At 35.6% G+C, this 10,816-nt stretch overlaps 1 protein-coding gene across 2 annotated transcripts; it reads right to left on the reverse strand.

Annotated features, from left to right (window-relative positions):
* Positions 1–273: 273 nt before the first annotated feature.
* On the reverse strand, positions 274–2,550 carry LOC136231838 (uncharacterized). Of its 2 annotated transcripts, XR_010690175.1 has the most exons (3): positions 1,766–2,550; positions 1,151–1,303; positions 279–1,042 (listed from the first exon to the last, which is right to left on the reverse strand). XR_010690175.1 is itself a non-coding variant. In XM_066020841.1 (2 exons), the coding sequence occupies exons 1-2, from the start codon at positions 2,333–2,335 to the stop codon at positions 848–850; spliced, it is 765 nt and encodes a 254-aa protein (XP_065876913.1). In that variant the 5' UTR covers positions 2,336–2,550; the 3' UTR covers positions 274–847. The 2 variants fall into 2 exon arrangements, 1 of the variants encoding a protein (XP_065876913.1); XM_066020841.1 differs by lacking the exon at positions 1,151–1,303 and having other exon boundaries at positions 274–1,042.
* Between the last annotated feature and the right edge of the window lie 8,266 nt (positions 2,551–10,816).

Here is a 10,816-nt window from a genome sequence, read left to right on the forward strand (position 1 = left end):
AAAAAACACTATCTAAACCTCAACGTTTGCGAAATGATGCAATTATAACATTGAGTAATGGAAGTTTGAGCTAAATTTGTACAATTTCATAAAGATTGAGACGTCAAGTTCCGTTACATGAACCTTTATTTATTTGTTGAAAAATTTAATTCAATTAGATTGGAAGTGGTTGGATGGAAAGAAATATGCTAAATTTTCAGATTCTTCTAAATTTTCAGATTCTTCTAAACTTGATAAGTTGAGTTAAAATGATCAAAATATTCATAACAGAATCAAATGTCTCAGAAATCACTCTTCTTTTTCTTCTTACTGATTCCACTTCTTGTTCTTGGCAGTTCCATCAGCATTTACACCATTAAATTTGTCCAATTTTCTTCTTCTTTTCTGATTCACCCTCCTCCTCTGTAGCATCCTCCACCATATATAGCTTCATCATTCTTTGATTTCTTCTTCTGTTTCCATTTCAACATCTGCAGCTAGCACCCATATACATACATACATACATGATCAATCAAATTAAATTAAACAAAAGCTTTAGCACTTGTTATTTTCCACACCGAGTGCATTTTTTATAGTATATTTAAACAAAAACAACTAGAAATACAAACCAAAGAACAAGACACCATATGGATGCCTCAGCAAAATTGATCAGAGCCATTGTATTTACATGAGCTTTATAATAATCTAAAATGATACCAACAGACAAAAATGAAAACACAAGAGAATCTCTTCAGCCCAATCATCAAAACCCATGAAAAAGCAAGCCAATAGATTACATTAGTTACACCTTTTTTTTTTTTTTTGTAGAAAATAGATGAAAAATGCAGTTCTAAAATAAAGATTACAGCTAAAAGAACATTCGGTTGCAAACTAGATAATCAAGGACGTGTGGTCGCTTCCATCTAGTTTCACGATTAAGATACTCATCAGCATCAAACAGTCGCCTCTCTCCACTATAGGAACACGGGCTAGGAGAAACATCAACTCCATCCATTTCATACAGCCCAGTGTTCGTATCATCGTCAACGGGATGCTCAGCAGCCTAAAGAGTAAAAAACGTATACAAAATTAAGCTTAAATAGGCAGTATGGTAGGAATCACATAAACAATGCACATCAAATAACTGTCATCACTGCAATTGAAATCCAACCTTCTTCTCTGCATGACTGATGAGTGGCTCTGAAAGGACCACAAATCTTAAATCTAGTTTAGTCAAAACAATTGAAACTTAGCCAAAAACAAATCCAACTGCATGATAGACTAAAAAGAAATCCAACTGCATGATAAACCAAGTGCCAACAACCTGCATGATAAACTAAAGTGTGAGTTCAGGTACCTTGATGTAATTTACTCTTAACTTTTTTCGTATCTTTGGTATGATTTGAAGGGGTTCAAATAAAAGCCCTGTTGTCTGTAAGGTTGTTGTGAGGGAGAATGGTTTAATATTGAAACAGATTGCTACAAATGTGTTGGTCATTATTCCTAAGCATGCTACTGCAGAAAGTTTAGGTGAGTTCAGACCTCAAAGCTTCACCAATAATGCAAGCATTTAGATTCATGTGTCCCCAAACAAAGAAGCTTTAGGACCAATCAATTTAAAAAGAATCATTAAGAAATCACATTTGACATTTGGTACTAAATATAAGATTAAAGGAGTCCCAAAAGCAAAATTTGTAAAAACAAATCCAACTAAGTGCCAACACAATCTGCTCCAATAAGCATTTAACTCAAATGGAAGGAAAGAAATAGGAAGATAGAGTCATACCTCAGGAACCGACATCGAGCACCCTCCAGAGGAACGCCTTCGATCAGCGGACTCAAAGAATTGAAGATCATGGAAGCTAACAACAGGAAACCCTCCAGATCCTCTGATCGTGGTAACAAACCTCCCATCCCTCCTCAACGAAGAACGCCTTCGATCAGCGGACTCAAAGAATTGAAGATCATGGAAGCTAACAACAGGAAACCCTCCAGATCCTCCTCTGATTGTGGTAACAAACCTCCCATCCCTCAACGAAGAACGCCTTCGATCAGCGGACTCAAAGAATTGAAGATCATGGAATCTAACAACAGGAAAACCTGATCCTCCTCTGATTGTGGTAACAAACCTCCAATCGCCTGACAAGTCATCCCGAGGCGCATCTAGAAGACGCCGAGCAGAAGAGGTCAGACTAGAAGAATCAAGCCTCCCTTTGGCATCGCCTGAGAATCCATCCCTGGGCGGATGGGAGAATCTACAGAGACTCCGAGCAGAAGAGGTCCGACTAGTATCAGCGGTGAAGGTTTTACCAATGGGCGTCCGTTTAGTGGTGGACTTGAAGGCTGAAGTGGCCATCCCGAATTGAAATCTGATATGAATTTGATTTACAGAGAAAGAGAGATGATGATCGAGAAGAGTGGAAGACAAGATTGCACAGTTACAGAGAAGATTGAAATCTGATTTAGAGAGGAAAAGAGCTCGCAGGGAGATGATGATCGAGAAGATTGCACCGTTGCAGAGAAGATTGGCGGGCAGATAAAAAGCGCAGGAAATTCGAAAATGGGAGCCGTTCTCACAGTTTCATAACTACTTATTACTAATACGCCTGAATTGCCTGACCGACCCTAAAAATTGCCTTTCACATTTTTTTTTATTTTGATAAAACCCTATAATAAATAAATAATGTGTTAAAGGTAAATTCAAATTTAAATAAACTCTGGTCGAATCACTTAATTGGCCGATTTTAGAGCTCCGACATTTGTCCCTCACTCACTTCCGATCTGAAATTTACCGGAATTAATATCAAAATGGCGATTAAAGTTAGCAGTTATGATCAATTTAATCCAAATCGAACTTCAAGTATTAATTCAATTTTCAAATTGATAAATTAAAACAAATTAATCCAAATACCATTATTATTAATCGCTAAAATGTATAATTTGCTAAAATTTATAAAAGTGCATGAGTTGAAAAACAAAATGCATAAACATCCATCTATTACGGATGAAAGCAACACTCTCTAGTTAAAGATAGAGAGATAGACAAGAACAAAACAATTCTATAAAGAGTGGTTGTTGGTCGGGGTGCGCTAGTACCCTTTGCTTCTATCACTAGATCAAGTAACAGTCTCGTCTCATACATGGTCATTCCTTGCCTTTTAGAGGCCCGGGGCGAGATGAAAAATTTAGACCCCTCATATATACATTCTACTTTTTTTTTTTTTTTAGTTGGAGGCTAGATGAATTTTTATTATTATTATTACAAGGGATAAGGTGCAAATTTAGTCATAATTATTACAAGAGAACAATTAGCATTCACGCATAAAATAGTGCAATTTTCAGCCTAACGTTTATCCGTTGGTACAGTTTCAAGCTTAATTGACGAAAATGAGGTTTTTTATGTGTAATTTCAAGTTCTATCCCCGCTCCAACCTCCACCGTATCGGTCACTCGATATTGTTTGAAGTTGTACATTTTATGTTAATGAAAAAAACTCATTTTTAATTAACTAGAAAATTGCAATGTTTTCTACATGTAAGCTAAATTAGTAGTGTAGTAGTAATAAGGAGTAAATTACACCGATGGTACCTGAACTTTACCCTAATTTTACACTTTGATACCTAGATTACATTTTGTCTCAAAAATATACCCGAAGTAACAATGACCGGACAATTAAGTATATTTTACCGGTTAATGGTCGGTCAATGCGATTTTGACGAGTAAATTACACTGATGGTACCCGAACTTTACCCGAATTCACATTTTGGTACCTAGATTTCATTTTGTCTAAAAAAATACACTTCAAGTAAAGATGACTCAATATTTTAGCATATTTGACTGATCGGTGATTGATCAACCTGAGTTTGACCATTTTAAATTAAAAATTGAGACCAATCATATACTCAATTAACATAAAATTATAATACTATCATTCAGCTCATAAATGATAATATTATAATTTTATGTTAATTGAGTGTATGGTGAGTCCCAATGTTTAGTTCATGTTACCCGGTCACTAACCGATCAAATGAACTAAACCTTTCAGTCACCTTTACTTGTGTTATGTTTTTAGGATAAAATAAAATCCAGGTACCGAAGTGTGAATTATGGTAAAGTTCGGGTATCATTAATGTAATTAACTCATGAAACTCGCGTTGACCGGTCATAACCGGTAAAAATGTACTAAATTGTCCGGTCATCATTACTTCAGGTATATTTTTTGGACAAAATGTAATCTAGGTACCAAAGTGTAAACTATGTAAAGTTCAGGTACCATTAGTGTAGTTTACCCTAGTAACAAGTATACTATTGAATTTTTTAAATTGCAAGAAGTAAATACGTATATTATTTTTTAAATTGGATTTATATATTAACACTTAAATTTAAGAAAAAAAATTGAAATTGGTTAATAATAATGATGAGAAAAAAATTAAATGGTTACTTTTCTTGTTGAATATATAAACCGTCAAATAATGCACCTCTATAAAAAAATTACAATTGAAGAAATTAAAAGTCGTTAAACTGTCTAGTTGTTTTTTTCGACTGTCGGGATTCTGTTCTGTGGCTTCTTAGCTCTCCGATGTATCTAAAAAAATCACTAAGCCAAAATTTATATATGTTCTATATTTTATAAATTATCTATATATGTAATGACAAAAAAAAAATTTATTTATCTATTAAATTTGGTTCGGTTATTACTTATTGATATTTTTTTCAGTAGCCAAACTGCGATTACCAAACTGAGTAAAAATTAAAACTGAATCGAACCAGAATGTTAAAATAACCGAACCAAATTAAAATTTCAGTTAGGTCATCCATTCAGTAATAAGTTACACGTAATTTTTTTCACTCCTGATTGGGTCAATGTTATAAAACTCGGACAGACCGACCAATTCGACTAGTCAAATTGGAAACTGGCCAAATATCCAACCCGAACCTAATTGATTTTATTAAGTCTCATCAAACCGAACAGATCTGGGTCTAATTGGGACCCAACGATCCGGTTGAGAAGGTTTTTAATTATTTATTCGGTTTTTTTAATGAAATCAAACTTTAATCGAAAAACTAAATTGATCAAAAAGAATTTGCATTAAAAAAAAATATAAAAGTATAGAGTGGTCCGAGGGATCTCATTTCGGTGCGGTATTCGCATCGTCCACATCGTACAGATGCACATCTAACCCGATGGTGCTTCATGTGAGTGAGTGTTTCCCTTGGTAATTGGTTAAAGACTTGTAAATGTTCTTTACTTATAAACTAGTGAAAATTCTCATTTATTTCCTTTATACGAGGATGTTTAATTTTCTTTTAACCTCTTTAAAACCATTTCAAGCGGTTCACTTTTAGCATCAATTTCTTATAATGAGTATGCTAAGTCACATTGAATTCTTTTTTTATATAATATTTTGAAATATATAATTTATAAAAGTAATTTCAAATTAACTATATATATATACTATTTATTTATTTATTTATTTTATTATGTCATTCAGTCCAATCAATCTGAATCATCCGGTCTGACCAAGTGACCCTTGATCTAACTATAATTCGGATTTCAGGCAAGTACGATGGATACCACCAAAGTCGGGATGGATTGAAGTAAATACTCAAGGGAGCCTGGTTCTACAGGTGCAAGGGGCATATTCCATACTGGGAGGGGTTTTGCATGATGGTGTTTTGTGTTTCCAATCCATGTCAGCTTCGCACATATCGTTGAGATGAGGTCGATGGTTTTTGCTATTGAAATGACATGGGAGAAGTAGTGTCACCATCTATTGATTTAGTGGCATTATGCACCCGATTTTTGTCAATCCTTTATTTTTGATGATCTATGTAACGTTGCACACTTACGCTCGCTTTAGTTTCTCTCCTTGTACTATTTTCTTTTATTTTAATATATTTTTGGTTTGTTCGAGGCAACACTAGGGGGTGTCAACATAGTTGAGATGTCTGAATGCTTTCCCAGGCTTCGTCCCAGTCTTTATTCACAAAAAAGAAACACTGTTGTGATTAGAGACTGATAAGAAAATATAGTTGCGATGTAACAGCTGGCCTAACAACTTTCATAATAGTCCAAACTACGTTATTGTACGAGAAAAGCAAATATCTAATCAAACAGGCAAATCTATTGTCTTTATAAAAGGAGGGAGCTAAAGTACAATTGTCAAAATTATAGATTTCTTAACTATTTAAGATTATTCTATTTCTTAATTACTCTTTTCCCAACCTTCTTTGTGAAGCAGTTTACTAATAAATTGGTTTTGTTTAACATTTATTTAACCAATTACTATTTCTCCATCCTTAATTATAAAACTTTCTTTTCGAAAAAGATATGTTAATCTCGCGTCCATGTCTCCCTTTATGCATAACATGTATCGCTTCCTTGGACATAATATTGAATCTCTCGATGATATGGTAAAACTAAACTCAGGAATCTCTGTTAATTGTTGAAATTGCGCGTCATTCTTTTCTATCACAGGGTATGTAGTTTACTCGTGCTGTTAGACAAGAAAATAAAATTGTAGTGCACGGCGGAGCAGTTAAAGCGTCGCAAATAATTGTTGATCTTGTGAACACTTTGGCTGGTGTTGTCTATGTTGATCTCAATTTTGACCTTGAATTGTTATGGATGGTGCGTAATTACTTGTGTATTTATTAATTTTTGTATAGAGATTATGGTTATTACTTTGATTATAGCGATTTGGTACATTGATATGTATTTAGGCCTCTTTCTAGAATGATGAAATGATGTATTGAACCAATTAAGTAATCAACATTTGGTTTCGAGGATTCTGATTTCTTCGACATCTACGGCTTCACAATGGGGGCTTATTCACGATCCAAGGTTGAAAAAACGCTAGGCATCAGTCGGACGGACAGGGCTCTTGAAGATTAATCGGGGATTAGTCGGAGATTAATCGGCGATTAATCGGATTTGTATTTTTGTATTTTTATTAAATTATTGTATAAATTCAATTAAAATATATATTATACTATCTAATAAAATTATTTAATATAGAAAAACATGTATATTTGTAACATATATCTTTAAAATTGTGCAAACATCAACATTTCAATAACAATATCACTGAAACAACTTTTTTTTGGAACAATATCACTGAAACAACTTAAAAGTGAATTATAATAAACCAAAAAAATAATAATTCACAATTGAAAATGTTTTTGTTCATTGTCGTTTAGGCGGTCGAGGCGGCCTAGGCAGAGCCCAAACGGCTGAAAATCGCCCAAGAGTCAATAAAACGCCTAGAGAGACTAATTGTAGAAAATCGGGGCGGATTCTTGATTTCAAGCGCCTTAAAGGGGCCTAAACGGTCCAGACGGCCTTCGTTTTGAACAGTGTCACGATCTTAGCTTCACTTTCTGTTAAGATATTACAGGTGCTCTGCATTTTGTTCCTAACGTCCATTTACTCGGGATGAAGTTACATGCAACGTTGCTTGCTTTTATTTTTATTTATTTAGTGATCCGAAATATGATTTAGGCCCAAAGGCCCAAGAAGCTGGGCCCATGAAGCCATCTATAAATACCCACGATAGGGAGAAAAGGGAGAGATCTTTCCGCCTCACTCTTAACCACACTATCGAGTAACCCCATCTCTTTTCGAATAGTTCCTTAAATGAGTCTCCTTGGATATCTAACTGTCTTGATCGTCGGAGTATTCGCAGGACCACTCCCCGCACAGAGACGATAACCAGGAGACGCGAGGACACTAAAAGGCTGATCGAATCACTATAGCGCTTTCCCTAATTATTTGGTGCGGTGAACGTGGACTATAAGTGACTTTTCAAACTGTTCAGCAAGATGCAAACACCGACCGAGCTCACACCTGTCGGGGTACTAAGCACAGCAGCGACCAGTTTCATGACCGGCGAAGCGCGACCGGCGCTGTCTACCCCATTATCTCTTAGGAACCCGGCCCCACTGATGGAGGAAGTGGATCCCGAAGAGGAAGGAGCGTACAACGCGGCACAACTCCTCAGCGCTATACAGGGTTTTCAGACGACCCAGGCCATTCACACAGCGGCTCAGATGAAAGTTATGGAGCAGCAGTAAAACCTGTAGGAGGAGAACGCTAAGATCTGGCAATATCTCAAGGAGGCCGCAATGCCACCGCAAGCGAGCCCCGTCGCTAGGGGATCAGTGGTCCTAGAGGCGATCCCTGAGAGGTAGCCCGAGCCCGTTGTGACTGTGCCGGGAGCTAAGTGTGCGGCATTCGGAGTTCCGACGGCCATCGACGATGAGGACCTATTGCAACAGAAGATCCAGAGATTTCTAGATAAGAGGGCGCTCGGAGGGGTAATTGGGGAAAGCATCACCTCCAGCAAAACTCCGCTGGTGCAAAGGATTATTGAAACAAGGTTCCCACGTGACTGGAAGGCCCCGCGACTATCCCAATATTCAGAAACTGAGGACCCGAGCGACCATGTAGCTTCCTTTATGAGCAGCATCAACCTCTACTCCAAAGACGAAGACATCATGTGCAAGGTTTTCCCCACCACACTTTCCACGAGTGCACAAGATTGGTATCAAGGACTGGCCCCCGAGTCCATCGACTCCTTTGATTTATTAAAGGATCTCTTCCTCTCTAGATTCGTCGCAGCAGCAAAGGTACGAAAGATCAGCTCGGACCTCAACGGGCTCAAACAGCGGACAACCGAGGCACTACGTAATTTCCTTTCCAGGTTCCACCATATGGCCTTTCAGGTCAAGGGCCTTAACCTAGAGGTAGCTCACGACGCCCTAGCGAAAGAAACCTCGTGCGAGCCCCTAAAGCAAAAGTGCTTCAGGAAGATGCCGCGATCTTTCGAGGAGCTCCTGATCATGGCACAGACCTTCGTCCGGTATGACGACTGTGATCGACCAGCAGGGTACGAGGAATCGGAAAGGGACAAAATGCATGAGTTGAAAAACAAAATGCATAAACATCCATCTATTACGAATGAAAGTAACACTCTCTAGTTAAAGATAGAGAGATAGACAAGAACAAAACAATTCTATAAAGAGTGGTTGTTGGTCGGGGTGCGCTAGTACCCTTTGCCTCTATCACTAGATCAAGTAACAGTCTCGTCTCATGCATGGTCATTCCTTACCTTTTAGAGGCCCGGGGCGAGATGAAAAATCTAGACCCCTCATATATACATTCTACTTCTTTTTTTTTAAGTTGGAGGCTAGATGAATTTTTATTATTATTATTACAAGGGATAAGGCGCAAATTTAGTCATAATTATTACGAGAGAACAATTAGCATTCACGCATAAAATAGTGCAATTTTCAGCCTAACGTTTATCCGTTGCTACAGTTTCAAGCTTAATTGACGAAAATGAGGTTTTTTATGTGTAATTTCAAGTTCTATCCTCGCTCCAACCTCCACCGTATCGGTCACTCGATATTGTTTGAAGTTGCACATTTTATGTTAATGAAAAAAACTTATTTTTAATCAACTAGGCTTGAAATTGCACCAACTCGTAAACGTTATGTTTAAGATTACAATGTTTTCTACATGTAAGCTAAATTAGCAGTGCAATAGTAACGAGTATACTAACTAGAATTATTTGCATATTAAAATAACGATTATCTACGTCATGTGAAATTACACGAAGTAAATAAGTATATTATTTTTAAATTGAATATATATATATATATATATATAGACACTTAAATTTAAAAAAAAATGAAATTGGTTAATAATAATGATACGAAAAAATTAAATGGTTACTTGTCTTATTGAATATATAAACTATCAAATAATGCACCTCTGTGTAAAAAAAAAAAGTTAGAATTGAAAAAATTAAAAGTCACTAAACTGTGTCTAGTTGTTGTTTTTTTCCAATTGTCGGGGTTCTTTTCTGTGTCTTCTTAGCTCTCCGATATATATAAAAAAAATCACTAAGCTAAAATTTATATATGTTTTAGATTTTACAAAATATCTATACATGTAATGATAAAATTATATTTTTTATATTTATATATTAAGTTTGATTCAGTTATTAGTTATTGGTATTTTTTCAGTAACCGATATCTGATTACCAAACTGAGTAAAAATTAAAACTGATTTAAACCAGAATGTTAAAATAATCGAACCAAATTAAAATTTCGGTTCGGTCATCCATTCGGTAATAAGTTACACGTAATTTTTTTCACTCCTAATTCGGTCAATGTTATAAAACTCGAACAGACCGACCAATTCGACCAATCAAATCAGAAACTGGCCAGATATCCAACCCAAACCTAATTGATTTTATTAAGTCTCTCATCAAACCGAACAGATCTGGGTCTAATTGGGATCCAACGATCCGGTTGAGAAGGTTTTTAATTATTTATTTGATTTCTTTTAATGAAATCAAACTTTAATCGGAAAAACTAAACTGATAAAAAAGAATTTGCATTTTAAAATAAAAAAATATAAAAGTATAGATTGGTTCGAGGGATCTCATTTCGGTACGATATTCGCATCGTCCACATCGTACAGTTGCACATCTAACCCGGTGGTGCTTTATGTGAGTGAGTGTTTCCCCCTACTGATTGGTTAAAGACTATTAAATGTTGTTTATTTATAAACTAGTGAAAATTTTCATTTATTTCGTATGTGAATGATGATACTTAATTTTCTTTTAACCTCTTCAAAACTAATTCAAACCGTTCACTTTTAGCATCAATTTCTCATAATGAGTATGCTAAGTCACATTGAATTCTTTTTTTTTATAATTTTTTAAGTGCATAATTTATAAAAGTAATTTCAAATTAACTATATATATATATATATATTTAATAGGGCAAAGTACAAAAAAAAAATGCACGTGGTTTGTCCTATTTGCAA

The sequence above is a fragment of the Euphorbia lathyris genome, chromosome 1 (assembly GCF_963576675.1).
Source record: "Euphorbia lathyris chromosome 1, ddEupLath1.1, whole genome shotgun sequence".
NCBI classification, from domain to species: Eukaryota; Viridiplantae; Streptophyta; class Magnoliopsida; order Malpighiales; family Euphorbiaceae; genus Euphorbia; species Euphorbia lathyris.